Consider the following 19,750-nt stretch of genomic DNA (forward strand, 5'->3'; position numbering starts at 1 on the left):
TTTAAAAAATCACTTGAAAAGACAGCGAGCCTCGCTGTCCTACGGATCCCAGCCCCACCGGCTGACAGGTTACAAAAACTTTAACACTCCTGAAATTCCCTAGCCTTTTGTGCCGGGGCGGAAAATGGAGAGACTGAGCTGCTAAATTCCAGTTGTAACAAAGAACAGAACATTGTCGAGTTCTCAAGGGATTTGCATGTACGCAGAACTTGTGCGTGGGAGAGACCTCAGTGCTGACCCACTCTGCGCCCGCTTAGGAACTACAGGAGAAGCACGACAGGCATTTTGGGTTGGGGCTTCTGCAGCTTCTGACAGGGAGCCGAGCGCTTCCTGTCACCGCAGCCTTCGGCGGAGCGCCGGTGTCGCGGTGCGTTCCCCGAGCCCCGGGTAAGGGGCGGCGACGGAGACCCCGACCCCGGCCCCGGCCCCGGCCACGGCCCCGGCGTGTGGGGCGGCGGCCGCGCCCATGGCGGCGGGCGGGCAGGTACCGCGCACGGCAGGCGGGGCCGCCGCTGCCGCTCCGCCCCCTCCTCCTCCGCCTCCTCCTCCCGCCTCAGGTTTGTCATCGTGTCGCCGGCACGGCCCGGAGGAGGAGGAGGAAGAAGAGGAGGAGGAGGAGGGGGGATGAGGAAGCCGCTGCCGCCTTTGCATCCGTGACGGGGGCCTGGAGAGCCCGGGCTTGGGACGGCCCCTTTCCCACCGCCGGCGCACAGGCGCTGCTCACCCGGGGGAAGGGCCAGGAGGAGGAGGAGGAGGAGGAGGAGGACGGCGGTGCTGTGTGTGAGAGAGCGTGGAGATGAGCTCAGCTCTGTGCCCTGGAGCCGCCTGAGGAGACCCGGCTGCCTCCCAGCCTCCCTCGCCGCCGCCGCCATGGCTCACTCCCCCGTGCAGGCGGGGCTGCCGGGGATGCAGGTGAGCAGCTGCCCCAAGGGCAGGCACCGACACGCTCCTGGGGCCGGGCTGGCTGTAAACGGGGGGATTCCCGGGGCTGAGGGGAGAAAGCTCCTCTTGGCCCTGGCTCGGCCGCGGGGGCTGGGGGCAGAGGAGCGGGATGGAGAAGAAACGTGCTGTCGGCGCTTGGCGTGGCGCCCGGCGAGGTCCCTCCGCCCGTGGATTGCTGCCTGCCGCTGCTCCCTCCATCCGTCCTCGGCAGCCGCTCTGCCGCTGCGGGCGTGCGGAGCGGAGCCGGTGGCCCCCTCCCCCGGCCGGCAGTTCTGCTGCTCGGTGTTTCAATTCCTGAAGGCAGCCGCGGCTCCGTGCGCGATTTTCGGCCCCGTTAGTTTGAGGTGCGTAGGGCAAGCATTCGTACAGCCAGTCCGTACAAGCAGGGCCTGGAAATGTTGACCTTCAGCGCATGCTGCAGTGCCCATGTCTGTGGTGCTGCTGTGAGCTGAGTGCTCGGGAATCGTGTTTGTCTCCCGTGTTTGATCCCGAGAGTTGCTCAGCTGCTGTTGTTGTACGGTGGAATTTGGTTGTTCTGTGTCTAAACTATATATTTGAAAAAACTAATGCTGGCTGAGCTGGCTCAGTCTGAGCCTCTCCCCCCACCTCGTTTTTCTTGGTTTAAATGGAAACTGCTGCCAGGAAAACGTTAAGGTCATTGGTATCTGTGTGTTGTTATTCTAATATTCCCCACATCTGATTAGAAACTTTCTTGCCCTTACCTCCACAGGAACAACTTATAAATGACATGTAAGAGTCTCTCTCAAATTTGTCTCCTGAATTGAAAGTGTTTGTGCATCATTTGCTTTAAGTATTGATTTACCATGGTTTGTTTTATTGTGAGTCAAGATTCTAAGTCATGAATCTCTTTTCATTCCAAAATTTGAATTGAAAATGTTACATGCCTAGGCAAAGCATGAATTATGTGCTCATACATAGTACTGGATGCCCCGTAGCCCACGTAGGCCCACTCTCTGAGCTAATTAATTTATTGCTGTGTAGGTCCTGCTGTTGGGAGTTCAAGTTCACCTTCCAAATATGAGCAGTTTGCTGATAGACAGAGAAATGAGGGTTTCTTGATTGACTATGGATATTGTTTGGGCTTTTTATTTTATTCCTTTGGGACGTACTAGAACTAAGACAACTACCTACTTTGAGATAGAGCCTATAACATTTAGCATTTAAAAATCAGATTTGTAGCTGCTTGGAAGTGAAAGAATGAAGATTATTCCATCAGTATGCGTGTACTGATGTTGTATGTCACTTTATGATCTGAGGACCTGTGCTTTTTATTGACTTGATTTATTATTTGGTTTGTAGTTCTGTTAGCTGTACTAAATGCGTGGATCTTCAGAGTTCTTATTAGTCCATGTCATTTGGGACTTTGCTTCAAATAGTTTTATTCAAAGTGGTGTCATTTTTCTCATGAATTTAATTCTATTACTTTGAGAGTTGCTCAAGTGTGAACTTTCATAGTCTAAAAAAACAAACCCAAAGCACCAGAGATCTCCCAATAGGTAGAGGCATGAAGTCTGTGAGCAATGTGAATGCTGCTCACTCATTTCCTGTGCCCAGTTCAAGATGTCTGTATCCTTTTCCAGTCTGTCAGAATATATAGCAGTTTTATAGCGGCCTGTTTTCAGTACACAATTCTCTTTGATTTTACCCCAAATAAATGTTCAAAGAGTAAAGTACTTACAATATGTGACATCTGCTTCGATACGAAAAAGATTTGGGACTTTGTGTAGAAGAGAGAAATAGAGCTTAGTTCTCTGGGCTATAATTAAATTGCCTAAATCACGGGACTATCCTTTTTCTGTAGTGTGATCCCTCCTCCCCACCTACCAGCTTCTGCCACAAATGGTGGAAGCAGTGTCAGTGACAAGTTATGGAGCTTTCTTTGCTGTACTCGCACAAGAGAGCACCACCCATTGTGTTTGTGTGAGCAGGGCGACTTCTTGACCCCAGAAAATCACTTGGAGGGACATCACTTTATTAATGCTGTTAATGAGCATGGTAGTGTCAGTAGAGCAGAGGAATGAAGGATTAATGTATTTCTCCCTAAACAAGATGTCTGATCAATGCTTGAAGAGTGATGCATAAAAATGAGTGGGTAGAGAGTGAGCCAAAGGAATGAAAAACTGTGGAGGAAATGTAGGATGGTGCTGGAAGGTTGTCAAAACCTGAGATTTGCTGTCTGCTGTACAGTGGGCATGTTGTAACCTGAATAAAAACAGAGTTGGGTTTTGACCTAAATTTCTGTGCGTGCACTTTAAGTTCGGACTGGAAGTTTTTGCTGTTGCTGTTTTAAGGGCTCTGTACAGATGTGAGTTTGGGTGTGCAGGGTGAAGCTGCACCATGACTAAACTGAGGATGTGTTGTCTTGCTTCTTCATGCCTTATGGAAGTGGCCTGGGCAGAGTGTGTGTTTGCCTGTAAACGTGTGAGATTCCTGCAAGACTGGCTCCGGTAAGCGTGTACACGACCTTGATTTTCAGACTGGCCTGCATTTCAAGGCTGTGGTAAGCTTCTGGAGCTTCTTTAAGGAAGCTGTATTTTAAATCAAGTACTGTGTTTATAAATTTATGGTAATAAATTCCTGTGATGCTTTTAAAATTCCATCATCTTGAAGACAAGCCTCTTCTGTGTGATAAACTCCTTTTTTTATCTTCCTCCCTTTTCAGTTGTTTTTGTAGCAATAACAATGTTTATGCAGCAAGTTATTTTTATTCATTCTTCATTGTATTTTCAGTACAAGAGCTACAGGTTCTTCATGCAAAATGTAAATAAGCATTGACATTCAAGCTGTGTTGCTTCAAGAAATGCTAGAAGTTTAACTAAATTTAAGTGGGAACTTGACAAATGAACAGAAAAGGTTTTTAAGCATAAAGGCACCATTTCAGGCTCAGAAAGTGTCAGTTTGCCAGAGACTGGAAGGGTGCTTTGGGAAATGCTGCTGTTTATTTGTCTGTTTTTGTGCTGTTCACAAGATGTGCGCTTTGTGCTGCTGTAGGATGAGTGTCCTGGCCTAGAGGATCCTTTGTTCTGGTCGGCATGGCTGTTCTTTCATAGTTACACACTATAGGTAACACTGTCTTCCTTGTTGTAACTCATTCTCCTTTTAAAATAAACTGCTTTAAGTGCTTCCTGTGTGAGCTCTGTGTTTGGTGACTGCAAAATATTGTGTTGTTAAATCAAAGGCACTGTGGAAAGGCCTCTTAGCTTCTCCTGCTTTCCATTTGCAGCTTCTGTGTAGGAGATGAGCTTTCCCCAGTTTGATTTTTTTTTTTCAGAGTTTGTGCTCACTGTTACTGTTTATGTTACAGTTTGACAAATACTTTGCAGTAACTTACAGCACTTAAATACTGGACAGATCCTTGAACCATTATGATCTTGGATAATCAGTTTTAAAATAGTCTCAATACAGATGTCATGGTTCTGTGACATGACAAGCTCAGCCCTTGGGTATCAGGACAGAAGAGTTTTAATTGGTGAAAAAGAAGTGGGCATCTTCTCACTCTGCAGTCAAAGGCTGTTTCAGGGCTATCTAATAGATGTATGGAGCAGTTTGGGTGTCAGGAAAACCTATTTCCATTGTGTGGCCTTCCAGAATAGGTAAATAGATGCAGCTTATGGCAACTGTGTCTTTCAGGTGTCCTCACAGGCCCGTCAGACTGGCCCTGTGTTGTGGTGAGTTCCATGTGTGAGCAAGGTACCCTCTGGCCAGCTGGCATCTTTGTTCCCCAGAGAGACAAAAGGCCACTGAGGCAGCAGACACATTTAATACCAGGCCTTGTGTTACAAGTGGTGCACAAAGCTCTGATGTCAGCTTTTACATAGTGCCATCTTTTGTGTTTCTGAAGTAGAAAATGTATCTTGGCTGTGTTTTCAACATTTGCTTAAATTCTTCTCGTACTCCCTTTCTTGTGAGTGGGATGGGAAGGGGAATAGAGGATGCACACAACACTGATGGACAAAGTCAACACGGCATCGAATATAAATTAATAATAAAAAATACTGCATCCATCCTATAATAATTTGGTCCCTTCTATTAAAAAAAAAAATACGTGGACAGCTGGAGAGAGTTGAGAAAAGACCACAAAGATAACTGGAGGACTGGGAAGCCTTTTGCATGGGAGGGCTGAGAGAGCTGGATGTGTTTGGCCTTGAGAAAGGATGGCCCAGGATGGAGACCTTATCACAGTGTTCCAGTGTTTCAAAGGTGTCTGAAGAGAAGATGGAGACTCCCTTTTTACTAGGAGTCACATGGAAAGATGAAGGATAAGAGGTACAAATTACACCAGGGGAGAATTCTGATTGGACACAAAAGGAAAATTCTTCACAATTAGGACAATCAGCCATCTTGAGGAAATGGTGGATTCCCCAAAGCTGGACTCAAAATTTTAAGTCTTGCCTGGACAGGGTGTTGGGCTACCTTGCCTAGACTGTGCTTTTGCTGGGAAAGTTTGGACCAGATCTTCCTTGAGATCCCTTCCAACCTGGCGTTCTGTGACTGTGAGTGATTTTGATCTGGTTATTGCTTTTGTGATGGTACATCTTTTGTGGAGTGCTGTTTAATTCAGTGGTTTTCTGTGTGCCTAAAAGTAATAATTTGTGTGGATGCAGCTTTATAATCAAAGCTGGTTTTACTTGTAAGCTCTTTGTTGATCTGGGTAATTTTCTATGTGCAGGTATGCACAAATGTCAGACTGTGCTGGTTGTATGTTAGTATAGAACTAAGAGCCTTCTGTAGTGTAACTTGAGAAAAAGTGAGGCTTGAATTGGGAGAATTTATTGTATTCTCAGTCGCTCTGCTTGGCAGCTTCTTGAGACAGACATCTGGGTTTTCTGTCAGACACAATGGGTGCAAGAAGAGTCTCCCCTCAAATTATGACATTGCTGTAGAATAAAATTTGCTATTTTTCTTATTTTTGTCAAGTAGTATTAATGCAACAGAACTTTCTCATTGCCTCTATTAGCATTCTTTTTCAGCCATTTGTTGTAATGATGGGGTTTTCCTAAAGAGCTACTTTTTAATTTTTCTTTTTATCAGTAGCTTAGCTAATTAAGAGTGATTTTCATCACAGAAGTTTTAGCTTTTTAGCAAGTGTAAATAAGTGAGAGACATTATTCTAAAACTCTTTTTGGGACATTTTTCCTTAGCTATCTTTCTCTTGATGTCCGAAATACATCTTGTGTTTCACTGCCGTACTGCACATGCTGCTGATACTTGAGTGTTGCTTTCACTGTGTGCCCAGGGCATGGAGGGATTTTTAATTGCAGTAATTTACAGTTCAGAAGTGTCATGGATGGAAGGGAGGAAGTCAGCTACAGGTTATGAAAGTTTTTCGTGATGTTGCACTAAAAACTCCGAAAAAATTCCCATTAAATATGTTTTCTGGAAGCAGGCTACAGTTAGGTAACTATTCATTTTGGTAGTAAACTCTCAGGCTTGTACATTAAGCAGTTTTCTGAATGAAAAATAGCAGAAAATTTCAGACTGATTTGTGCAGGCCACATCGCACCCAGAAAATGGTATTGGTTAATTAGAAATCTGGAAGCATGCTTTACATATTTGTGTTACTGATGAAAAATTGAATATTTTGTATTCTGAATGTAAGACAAGTGCACCTTCCTTGAAAATAAGTAGAAAGAGAGTTATACAAGGGCTGAAGAATATTTTTATGATAGGCTAACTTCAGGCAGCTGGTGGAAATGTGCTTACACCCTGTTTCAGTCTAGGTAGAAATCAGAACAAGAGAGTTAACTCTAGTGACAAATATGAGTATTAGTAGGCCATAGTGATTCATGCTAAATGTTTTTACCTTCAGTGTTTGAGATGCAAGGTTTACAGCTTTAGTTTTTGCTTCCTCTCTCCCCTTTTTCAACCCATTGAAGATTCACAGCAGAACTGGTGGCAGTTGTTCCTTTTTCTGATAGTTAAAAGTATTGCTATTGCTAGTTCTCTGTATTTTTGGCATATTGTATTTCTCCCAGAAAAAAAGCAATTTCCTTATGGTAGCATGTGTCTGAATTGAATAATTATAGTATTGGAGATGGAAAGTGGTAGAAATATGGAATGCGTATGAAGAAAAAAAGAAAACAATTATGTGTTACTTTTTATAATTGACAAATTCTCAGTGAAAGAGCTGGATCTTAGTTCTACACCTAGTTATTAGAGATAAATGCTTTCTTTCTAGTCTTTGTACCTCTCATTCAATGTTTTGCTGATTTGTCTTCTTAAATAAAATAAAATAAATCAGTTGTTGCTGTTCATGATAATTATAAGATGGCTATGGTAGTTTGTCTCATTTTACTTTATTATTGATAAATAAGACTGAGAGATGGCTCAAATTTGGTTCCAATTTTAAGGCTTCTAAAATGTCTTTTTTTTTTCATTGTTTATCTAAAAGTCCCAGACTATCAATCCAAATACTTGATTATATTTTGTCTTTTTGCGTTAGTTGGCTGCTTTTTGAAAGTGCAGGTAGGGATTGATACAATTGAACCAAACAATTATCATCTGTTTACTGCCTCTTTTGCATTTCAATTTCACACCAACTGCAGGAAATAATTTTGTGTGTTGTTTCAGTTATTCATGTATGGGATATATATATTGCTGAAAACAAGAACTTGTGAGCTTCTGAGATAGCTGAAATGCTGGGTAGCAAACTTTGAGGCTTCTCCTTCCTGGAGGTATTTTTTTCTCTGGTGCAAAACCATCTTATATGGGTGTTTTGGGGTCTTGGTGGTTTCTCGTAGGTTTTTTTATTCCCTGCCCCCTGCTTTGGAAGCCCAAGTTTGTTGGAGGGCTGATTTGAATTTGTGCAATTTACCCGAATTTATGTATCTCTAGTGCTGTCCCCTGTGCTGCTAGCTTTGTGGGGATCAAAGTAAAGAGGGGAGCTCCTTAACACTGGTCTGTGTTGAGGTGAAGAGACATTAAATGGTTTTTGAAAGATTGCAAGTGGTGATCTAGGGAAACCTTTGCAGTGCCTTGAAATGGGGAGCTGTGTGAAGGAGAATGACCTCACTGTGCCTGCTGCTCACTTTGACTGGCTTTAGGCTCAAAGTTCTCAGGGTATGTGGGAGAATTTCCTGTGTGAACTTCTCTGGCAGATTTCTGTTCTCTGGTCTGACCAAAGATAAAAAGTAAAGAAATTATGTGCAGCAGTGGTATCTCAATTTGGAAGAAATTAGATGTCTGTGCTGTAAATTTAGCAGCAAAACTAATTTTTCATGTGATAGGAAGCGTATCACAGAATAGCTGAGATTGTAAGGGACCTGTGGAGCACATCTATCCACCTCCTGCTCAAAGCAGTCACCAGATTGCTCAGGACAACATCCAGCCTAGTTTTAAATGCCTCAAAGGATCCACAGCCTGCCTGGGCAGCCCTAATCTAATACAGGATTATCTTTATATTAAGAAACCCTGGGTTTTTAGGTTTGTGGTTGTTTTGTTTTGGTGGTTTGTTGTTTTGTTTTCGTTTTTTTCCTTTTCTTTCTTTTCCTCTTTTATTTTTGGAAGTTTAGATGAAGTTTCCTAGAACTCAATTTCTGGCCATTGCATCTTGTCCTTCTGCTGGACACCACAGAGAAGAGTCTGGCCCTGTGTTCTTTACTCCTTTCCATCAGGTATTCTCACAGAGTAAGATTTCCAGCTGCCCAGGCTACTCTTTTCCAAGCTAAACAATCCCCAGAAATCACGGAATCTCTTCAGATTATCATATTTTGGGCTCAGTCTTGATAGGGAATGAGAATTGGACTGAAAAATTGGAAATTGATTTGGTGAAATGAAAACTATGCAAATTGAGATGTTAAAAGATGATTGACTGTCTGTTTCAAACAAGCTTCAAAAATACATAACAGATCTGCAAGTACCATCAGTTGCACAGTTAAGCTGAAGAACTTGGATTATGGAGAAGCTTTATAATTCTTGTAAGTTAAAGAGAAATATTTCTAATGCTTTTCTATAATAACTGGAACAACTCTTCTTAAAAACAAGTTAGAAATAAGAACTTGAGTGAGATGTGGAGAAAGACTCAAAGCTGTATCTTCTCTCAGAATGATATGGGTAAAGTCGGATCTAACTAGTTTGAATTACAGTAGTGTTTTCTGTTGAGCTTTAAGGGACAGTCAGTGGGGGTGAGAATTGGAGGTTCATAAAAATAAATGTGTTGCAAGATGTGTGTAACCCTACTGTGAAGAGGGTACTGCAGAGGTGGTGTCCAAGTGGGTGACACTGCTGGTTTCTCCAGGACTGTTCTTGACTATTGTTGACTGAAAAGTGACCTTTGCATAGAAAAAGGCAATGCCTCAAAAAGACAAAATTTAAAGGCACCTGTTACATGTGAGAGGCAGTGCTGAAGAACTGTGCACCCCTGGGGATTGGAATTACTGAACAAAACAGCATAAAATGCTGCTTGTCATGAGTATGAGTATTACAAAGAGCCTTTGCAAAAGTCTGGGAGCTCATTAGTTGGAAATACAGAGCATTAGAAGTAGGCAATTTGGTTTTTTTGGCTGCAGCTGAGTTTGAGCCATGAGACCAAATTGAACAAATAGGATCTGAGAATGTATTGAACTATTTTTATTCTGTGGAAGTAGGCAATAGTGTTGTTAGGTCCTAAGAAGAGTTAATTTTAAATGGAGTATGTTTTTCTGGCTGATTAAGGTCAAAAGTAATGAATCCAATGTGGAACAAGTACAGAGAGATTACTCAAATTATTGGATGAATGGTGGCTTTGCTTATGGTGAAAAGGACTTTGTTCTGCATGGCTGAACAAGCTGGACTGTGAGACAAGATGGTTGCAGTTTGTGTTCAGAAGTGTGAAAAACTATTTGAAATGAAAAGCAAAGTAATTCAAGTGTCTATGGAAATTGAAAGTTCTGGAATCATTCGGTCTGAATGCTCCATAACTTGTTTTTGATTTGTTACTGTATGTATTCTGTGACAAGCTTTGAAAAAAATGTGGTAGTGGTAGAGATCTAGTTCTTTATCAAGGTGATTAGCTTTACCCATTTGCAGCAGATATTGATGTTCCAATCTGTGGTTTCTAGCAATATTTGATGTGCTCCATTACATGAAGGGTCTTTTATCAGTTCCCATTATTTTAATATTAGTAGGAATAAACTCTGTGCTTAGTAAAGTTTGCAAAGAATAGAGTCAGCAAGACTATAGTGACAGTGTCTGTGGAAGTAATTTTCTCTGTGTAGTTGTGTAGAGAGAATATTTATAAAGCTATTTGTTTATTTTATCTCTGTTGAAAGTATTTACAAAACCAAGGAAAATCAAATTTGGCAAGAATCCTTTCCAGATGTGATCTCTGAAAAAAGAGTGGGAATTGGCCAATCATGTACTTTCAGATTCAAGCAGTTCATTATGTGTCTGGAGGCCTGATCTCTATATTTTTGAAAGACAGCAGGTCATTAAAGAAACCAACTCTTAGTTCTTGCAAAAACACAGGTTGCCAGTGGTTCAAGGCTCTCACTTCAAACACCTGGTGTTTTGAGAAGAAAACTGAGCCCTTTCTTACAGAGCAAGAGTGTGTTGTTTGGGTTTTTTGAAACAACTGCTGCCTCCTGTTGCTCAGAAGAAAATTCAGGAATGACAACTGTTACATTTTAGAACAAAGGAATGAATTTACAAAAATTGTGAACTGGGAAGGAAGGTGGGTTTTTTTTTTTGTTTAATAATTCGTCATTTCACAGGAAGCTTCTGAAATAACGTTATTATTGATAATGATGTTGATCCCATTAAGTTGTGTTATTATTGAACAATTAACATTTCAAAATGGCTGCAAAATTTTGATTATAAAAATTCAAGCGAACAGTTGTTCCCTTTTTCTTGGGTCTTCCAGCAAGTTATTTTCCTCACTTTTCTGAAATTGTTAATTCTCTTTTACAGTTGTCTTATAAAACTGTCAGCCTAACACCAGAATCCCAAGAGCTTGACACTGTAAAAAAGAAACTGTGAGGTTCCTGAAAATCTCTGAAGACTGTGGTGCTGTGAAACAAGGAGCTTTAATAGATGATAGTCATAGACTGTTAAGGGGAAAAGGGAAAATAGGAGGTGTATCCATAAAGCCAGCAGAACTTAGAAAAGCTGCTGGCAGGTAGCTCTTGCATTTTCTCTGTATGAACAACTGCAGTGCACTGCAACTGAGCAGCGCTGGCTTTTTAGTCTCAGGAGGTGAAACATGGAATGTTTTAGGCAGCTGCGACTGGGATTGGTTTGTGGTTTATCCAGATGCCTTTGTAGTGATGTAATGCTCAGATTCCTGTGGCTAGTGAATGGAACTAGAAGGCTTGTTTGGTTGGATTAGATGTGCACATCTCTCTGCAGCACATCATCTCAAATTCCAGCACAGGATGTATGAAAGTGTAGACAGATAATTGTTTTCCACAAGGGAAAATATCTGATGCCGGTGTTAAGGTTATTTTTATTCATGAGGAGTTCTCAGAGAAGACTTTGAATATTGAGAGCAGAGCATTCTGTGAAGCATGAGAAGAACCAGTAAGCACAATTTGGTTTGTAGTTTTTTAGTGATCTCTTAGAAATTATGTCCCTGGAAGTGTTGGCAAGGGTTGCTGTGCAGCTGAGGGATGACTGTTTGTGGGAAAACATGAAGTGCCCTGGTCTGGTTTCTTAAGTGGGAGATACATAAGCATATACATATATAGATACAGTATGTAATATTTAATAGTGTGTTGTTCTCTTTACATTGAAATAAACAGAGGAACAAGCTGGTTTTGCTGGAAGGGGTGTGGATCTTTTGCTCTGTTCATTTAATGGCAAAAGGGTGATAAAACCCCGTGCCCTTCTGTTTGTTTCCCAAAACTGACTTTGCATAAAAGGATGGATCAGTAAGATGTAAAGCAGGGGGAATTTCTTGGGGCTGGTGAAGCCTTGTAGTAGGTACACTTAGAGTGTTTTTGCTTTGGGCTGATCTCACCAGTGATGTGTTCCTGGAATGATTACCTGAAAGCAGTGATGTCTTATGGCTGACTTTAAAGTACTAAAAGTTGTTGTGGACTCCCAGTTTGTGCCAGATGATGATGAAACGCTCTGAGAACTGAGTGGGTTTATCTTTGGATTCAGTCAGTTCCAGCTACCTGTCCTCAAAACACCTCTTTCAGCTGTGAAATTTAGATACCTCCAGAGAAACTTTGTTCTAGGCTATCTTCCTCTTGCAGCTGTATGGGTTAATTATGTAACTCTGAGATGTGAGAGCAGAAAAGTATAGGTGGGTAGTGCTTCATAAGCTAAATTTAATTGTTAAAGATAATGCTGTTTTAGTGCTTGTCAGTGGTACTCTAGAAGTTCTCATTCCCCACTTCATGCTACTACACAGTTGGGCTAAGCATAAACTGTGGTTTTATGCTTATGTAGGCATTACTGAATTCTTCTTGTATGAGCCTTTTTCTCTATGAACTAGGTTTTTTCACTTAGCTAGCATGAGTGTCATCCTTTTAAAAACACATATGTCTGAAGTCTTTTAAAGTATTAATGTTATTTCTTGAGCACAAGATTCTAAGTAATCCTGTCCTATCTTTGTTAATTTTATGACTATTTTCTCTATTTATGGCTTTTCCAGTTTAATCATAGAAAAACTTGGATTGGAAGAGCTCATTAAAGGTCGTACCATCCAACCCCCCTGTAGCTGTAATGTTTGTATTTTTTGTTAGCTAGTGAGGCTCCATGTTGTTAGATTAAGAAGGTATACTGTGGAACTTACCATCTGTGCACTGAAAGTGAGAAGCAGTAGTGAGCTGAATACTTAATAGTGGAGAAAAAGCAAATGTGGCAGCCTGGTCCACCTCAGTCCTACATTTGCATGTTTAGGTGAGCACTCGTGGCTTTTATGTGACTGCTCAAATCAGGAAAGCTGGAGCAGGATGTTTTTTAGGAGTCACTGACTTTACACAATGGACAGACAAAGAAAAAGATAAACAAATCTGGATTGAGAAAACCTCGGCATCAGGGAGCGGGAGGAAACATGGCTGTTCATGCAGGTGATCCTTAATAAGAGAAAATTGAAAATTGTTTGTCATACAAACAAAGGGAAATAGTGCTCTGTGCACTAAAGAAGGTGAATGAAATCCTTGCAAGGATGAGATAGGAGAAAAATACAGAAGAGGGATTCTGGGATCTAGGAGGGAACCGATTTAAAGAGAAAATGTTAGACTAAAGGCTTACTTTTTTTGGTAGTTGTGTTTGATCTATTTGCTTTTCATAAAAAACAAATCTTTGTAATGATCTTCCATTCTGATACTCTTTATTGGTAAAGAAAAAGACATTGAGGTGGCAGCATTTTCTGTTGCCAAATAGGATAGAACCCAGACACATGGACAGTGTTAAATTTGTTCTTTATATAGAGCAAAATATAAGCATATCAGTGTGTGCATATAAGGGATTTAGAAAGAATGTGACAATTATGGAGGTAGAAAAAGATAGCTAGATAAATAGGAATATGCAGAATTTGAAGTGTTTGTTGCCTTTAAAAATACCATATTGTGTTCAAAATACTGGGTGACTTTTCTTTTTATATTTCTTTTTAACAGACTCTGAAGGCAGATCCAGAAGAACTGTTTACGAAACTGGAGAGAATTGGTAAGGGGTCTTTTGGTGAAGTTTTTAAAGGAATTGACAATCGGACTCAGAAAGTTGTTGCTATAAAAATTATTGACCTAGAAGAAGCAGAAGATGAAATAGAAGACATCCAACAAGAAATCACGGTGTTGAGTCAGTGTGACAGTCCATATGTAACTAAATATTATGGATCCTATTTAAAGGTAAGATACTCACAGATGGTGGCTATTTGGTTTTACAGGTAATTCTTTTCCAGGCTATCCAGTTGTGCCTGTTTTTGTTGGTGAGGTTTGTCAAACCTTGGTTGAAGAAAAATATATTTTTGTCCTTTCAACTCTAAAGAAAGAATGAGTTACTGTATTTTGTGAAGTATGTGACAGAATTTAATAAGAAAAAATACTTGTCTATTGCTATTTCTGTACAAAAACTCCTTTAAATAACATGAGTTTGTTGAGCTCTAATATGTTTAGATTCTCTTAATATTAGTTAATTTAAATTCAGAAAATTCAACCTAAGTCTGCATTTGAATTACCAAAACATTAAAAACAATTAGTATCAGCTGTTTTATGAGGCTTGAAATTTTTTGTCAGGGCTTGATCCCTGATCATTCTAAGCTCTTAGTTTGTTCTTCTGAGGAAATTGAACCCATCCTTGGTCTGAGTGATTTAAAAATTAAAATCTGAAAGTAAATAATTTTGCACATTAGACATAAGTGAAGCTAATAATGGAAGGGGTTTCTGTTAACTGTCTTGTGACTCTGTTTCCCTTTCCTCCCACTGCCATATTATTATTGTCAGGATTCAGTTTGAGGTGTGCCAGATAGTTTGCTCTTTTGTTAAGGTTTTCTTTTATGGTTATTGTTTTTAATTGGATAGATGTAATGATTTATTATTTCTTGAAGGTAGTGGAAGTATCCGGAAGCTTTTAGTGTTACTTTATTCCTTGGGCAGACTTTGTTCCCATCTCAACAGCTCTTTCTTTTATGACAGTGAGATGAGAATCTAGATAAGAACTTGTTGTCTTGGCAAGATTTGAAGTTAGAAGTTGGCAAAAAATACTTTATTCAGTCTGCTTTTGCTTTTGTGGAAGTATTCTGTTTATCTGCAAAGACATGAAGGTTCTGAAATGGGGACCCTGCTTTATCTCTCTGTCTCTGAGATTGCCAGTTAATTTCCAAAGAAAAAAGGACTTTTTCTGGATCCGGGATATGCGTTACTCAAATGAGAGACAGTTTTTCCTTTCCTCCTTGTGCTCTGAACCAGTTTGCTTGGGTGTCTTATCAGTAATTTGGTAATGGTTTTTAGACCTGTTAACTTGTTACCAGGGCTGGACTTCGGTGTTAGGTATAGGTTTGGGCTCAGAAGCATCAGAAGGCAGTTAATTGAGCACAGTAAATTGGATAAAGTTTTCCTCATGGCTTCTACCACTGCTTTTGAAATTACACTGTCAAGGACTGATAGTTCAATGAAGTATGGCAGCTGCACCACTGTGCCTTCCTGGTCTGTTTGCTCTAAACAGTTGTAGCCCTTCCCTGTGACATTCCAGCTGTGTGAGCTGTCCCATCATGTCTTGGTAATTGCAGTGAGATCAAAGCCTTGTAACTGCACAGAGATCTCAAATTCCTGCTGATCATTCCCTGTACTGCCTTCACTGGTGTGCCAGCTCTTCACAGAGGTATTTGAGTGTGTCTGTGTCTCAGTAGGGCTGCAAGGGAATGTCACACAGTCCTTTCCTCTTCTCCCACTTCTCCTAGTTCAAAGCTGACTTTACCAGGTTGGCCATTCTGTTGGCAAAGGCTTTTATGTGACCTGTTTCATGAGGTGGGTTCTATCTCTTCCAATCAGCAGAGTCCTAAAACAAAATCTTGTTGCCAGCACCAGTGGTGCAGCCAGTTTACTTTGTAAATCCAACTACTTCTGCTCTCATCATTTACCCAAACTGGCATAGTTAATGAAAAGACTACCTGGGCCTCCAGACCCTCGTCTCCGGAGCCCTAATATTGGATGTGATGGTTCCTATTACCCTTGGTGTCATTTGTGCCCACAGGATAAAAAATCAAATATAAGAAAAAGTCTGATGGGAAAACCTCTTATTAGTTTTAAAAATGTGTATAATTACAATGAGGCTGAAAAAGAAAACCCAGTGTTCAAATTTGAAGTAAGTGAATGTTGATGTTTTTTGAAGGTGTTATGGCAGTGGCTGCTTTTCCTAGTAGAAGGTGAGAGGAGATTGTAGGGCTCTGTACCCTGAATGAGTTTGGCTGGGTTGAAGGGTCAATAGGGATACTTGTGCTTATTGTTGTGAGGGGGACCCTCTGATACCTTCCATATCCCTTTTTCTGTTCAGTGCAGTAGCCTGTGAGTTTTTAGCTTGTGTCAGCTCTGTAAGATACAGCACCAATAGTGGCTGTGTGTGACTCAGTTAGTTGTGCAGTGAAGTACAGCTCTTTCTGCAGTTAGTAGAATGTGAAGCTTCAGTACTTTGTGAATGTGTATTGTTTGTAAGACACTTGGTACTGCAGCATGTTGGATCTTCAAAACAAAAAGCTGATTTCTTTATGCTGTTAAAAGTTAGTGTGTGGTAGTTACTGGGTGATGCTGATAAGTGGTAGAATCTTTGCAAAAGAAACATTTTGCAGTTTTATTTTCTTTCTAAAAAAAGAGTAAGGTTTTGTTATCGGATAGAGATATTATGTCATCACATATATATACACACACACACAAAAGGGACTATATTAATATTTAAATGAATTGTTTCATATTCTTGGCTAGAAATCTAAGTTTATTTGCTGCAGATCTCTGTTGTATTTGAAAGCCAGGACTGCCATATGTAGTTCTAAGGGTCTGACCATCTTTTAGCTCTGTTTCTGACAGTGCAGATAATCTGCCACTGAGAATGTTCAACACATTAATTTTCCATGTGTTGAGTGATTAGGAGACATTATTTCTTCTGTGATTGGAGAGTTTAGCACTAATTACAAGAAAGATAATAGTGTCTTGTCACAGAACAAACTTCTTTGAAGTAAGCAAGTAGAAAAACAATAGGATCTCAGTTTATATTGCCAGCCACTTCACTAATTATCATCCTCTAGTCTGTGCAGCCTCGTGCACGTTGACCATGTCTCTGGTGGATGTTGGATAGAAAGAGTTACTGTTTGTAGGGAACTCTTCATTTGATTTTCTATTAATTACTTTGGCAGACAGATTGAAATTGTTTTTGGAATTGCTATCCTTTCTCTAAGTAGGCAGAATATTTTGGGCTTGAGTTTTAAAATATTTGTTTATTTTTTAGTAAACCAAATCATCTGTCTTTGAGAAATCTTTATATTGTTCTTCATTCTGTGTTACTCCACACCTTCTTCCATTAAGCTAGGTGATTTTATATGCCAGTGTGTTCAGGAACCTGTTGACTGAAATTTTAGAAGGCTTATATAATACTGCTGTGCTTGCCTGATGCCTCTTGCTGTCTTGAGATGATGTGAGAAGAGCATGTCAAGCTCTGGGTGCCTTCTGCATGATATACATGGTAGGACAGATTGAAATAACCATTACAGCTTAATGAGTTAATGAAAGTTTCTTTGTTCTAGTAACTTTTTAAAAACACTGGTTATACCTAGAATAGTGTGATATACTCAAAAGCCTTGTTAACTCTGCAGTACTCTGTATATCCTATTTGAACGTTTTGAAAGTGTGTTTATAGCAAATTCTTCTTTCATATGAAATAAAAAACTAAGTTCATATGAAATATTACTGCTTTAGCACAATGAATCTTAAATAAGAAGCAACTTATTGCTCCCATAAAACAAGTCTTGCATTCCTTCTAGACTTTGTTCTGTGCATCTGTTTTTGGAGGTTTGTATGCAGTTGCTGTGATCAGAGTTCATGCAAATAGAGCAAAAGCAATAGTGAAGTTGTACCAGTTTAGGTTGTCATTCTGAATATAAATTTATTTGTGGTACACCTTTTAGTCAGAAATCAAGATGTATTTATATAAAACAGAAATGGAAATGCCCTTTTCTAAGGGCATTATATTTTTAAATACAATGTCTTAATGTTCCCATTCTATTGGAAAAAAAGTTCTTTTGTCTGTGGGATATACTAAGTAACTGCAGTGTTGCTCTTAAAATAAATTGCAGTTCCATGGTTTACGTGGGTGCAGATATCTACAGGGATTGCCATTCCTTGTCTGCCATGGTGTGTTGAAAACCTGTGTTAATGGTCCTTGCTGTCTTCCAAATGAAAGGTTCATCTGTTCCTCTATCATCTGATTAAATGCTCCATGGATAGAAGAATAGTTTTTTAGATCCTTATAGAATTAATTAATGAAACTTCTTTGGATCTTTTTACTTCTTTAGATTTTAGGTTAACAGCATCCACGTTCTTTCTTGTAATGGATTAGGGATTATTTTTGTTTTGTTAATTTTTAAAAAATTTCTTATAAATTTGGCTGAAATTTGCTGTCTCTTCTGAGTTTTGCTGAGCTGGAACTCTTAGGAAGTATTGTTGTGCTACTTATTCTAAAACTTTTTCAGTCTAGAAGCTTGTCAGCTCTGCTTTTTGCATCTTATTCTGTTTTACCAAATTTTCAAGAGCTTAATTAGATTTGGTTCTATGGTTGTTTCTCCTGTCCTTGTTGTTTCAAATCAGTTTTATTTTCAAGATTTAGATGTCTCTCTGGTAATGTTTCTTCAGTTTTGTTAATAACTTTAAGGATGGCTTTATTATAACTTAATAATGTTTTTATATTTCTTGATCTTGTTTTATTATTTAGAAATATATGAGCAAATTAATTTGTGTTTATATTTAAAACACTGAAGGTTAAAGACCCTTGACTTTTTTGCATATATGTATATGTACATTACACTCCAAACTCAGGTTAATAAGTGTATATGGTCAAAAGCTGAGATTGATGTGTTTATATGTATGTATATGTTAAAAATTAATTTCTTCATCTTAGACTTCTGTACATATGTATGTAATGGCAGAGCAAATAATCTATAAGTAGTTTCATCATCCATTGTAACTAAGTGCACATGATATCAAACTGGTATTGAACTAGTTTTGTAGTATGTTTTTAAAAAATACTACTATCTCTAAGCTTGTGTTTCTTCATCCTCCAAATATATTTTTCTAGCACACTTTGGAGTTTTAGAGAATACCCTCTTTTGAACTGTTTAAATTCATTGACCTAAGAATAAGACTTACTCTGTATTTCCCCCTTTTTTCATACAGATAGCCTCCTATTTTATGAATGTACTTTAAGAATTATTTTTTAAATTTTATAGGAAGCAGTGATAGAAGGTTCATAAAGGATAGCTGCCAATAATTTTTAGACTTTTTGTTGCCTAAAACCAGTATGGCTTTTTATTTCCTGTCTAGGATGTAATATACCTACTGCTGAAAGTGAAGCTGGTGTTTCTATAGACAGCAAGAACACAGAAAATAGCTTCTGGTTAACTTTTATGAGTGACACATTCTACCCTAATTAAAAAAAGAAAGTGCTTTTATGAAGTTTAATTAACTGAATTCTGTAGTACAGTCAGTTCTGGCAAATGAACTCCAGCCAGAACAAAAAAATATTTATGAAAAATGGTGATTGTGAAATTAATCTGTGGTTTTATTTTTGGTAATCTGATGAATGTGAGGTTGGTGAACAGTGCTGATACTGAGCCTTAGAAAGTCTTGTGTTGATTAGGGCTTTGGTATACACAGGATCAGTGTATACCAATATCTCCTATATATCCTCTATATCTCCTATATACCAATATATCTCCTCTCAGAATAACATGGCCAGTTCACGGTGGGCTGGAAAACTGCAATGCAGTCAGTAAAGAGCTTCTCAGGAACAGCTCGAGGTTTGGGAAGCCTGTATTCAAGAGGATGACTGAAGTTCAGGCTAGGTTTTAGTTTTTTTAAGAAAAGGTTGGAAGTGGCTCACTGTGTATATAGGAAAGCCCTTTCTGAGAGTTTAGTGCTTTCTAACCAGTTATGCCAAAATGTGACAAGATGTACTGGCTGAGTGGTCAAGGTAAGCAAATTTCATCTCATAATCTAGTGTACTGCTTTAAAGGGTAGACAGATTAAATATTGGAACAGCTTATATGAGGTGGGTTTTATGCCACTAGCAGGTTTTTGGGGTTTTTGTGTGTCAGTATTTGCTGAATTTAAAAAAGCCTGAGCTTGAATGCTTTGGGAGACTCATGAACTTTAATGTGGAC

The 19,750-nt window shown here is 39.5% G+C and overlaps 1 protein-coding gene across 3 annotated transcripts in view; it reads left to right on the top strand.

Moving 5' to 3' along the window:
- Positions 1-541: 541 nt before the first annotated feature.
- The window catches only part of STK24 (serine/threonine kinase 24), a 51,864-nt gene continuing 32,655 nt past the window's right edge, over positions 542-19,750 (top strand). Inside the window, exons 1-2 of one of the 3 annotated variants that reach the window (XM_064712371.1) lie at positions 542-912; positions 13,506-13,736. In XM_064712371.1, coding sequence (XP_064568441.1) covers positions 871-912; positions 13,506-13,736 — 273 coding nt within the window. In that variant the 5' untranslated portion in view covers positions 542-870. Of the gene's footprint in view, positions 913-13,505; positions 13,737-19,750 lie in introns of those variants that run through there. The other 2 variants (XM_064712380.1, XM_064712379.1) reach the window with 2 other exon arrangements.

The sequence above is a fragment of the Zonotrichia leucophrys genome, chromosome 1 (assembly GCF_028769735.1).
Source record: "Zonotrichia leucophrys gambelii isolate GWCS_2022_RI chromosome 1, RI_Zleu_2.0, whole genome shotgun sequence".
Taxonomy (NCBI): Eukaryota; Metazoa; Chordata; class Aves; order Passeriformes; family Passerellidae; genus Zonotrichia; species Zonotrichia leucophrys.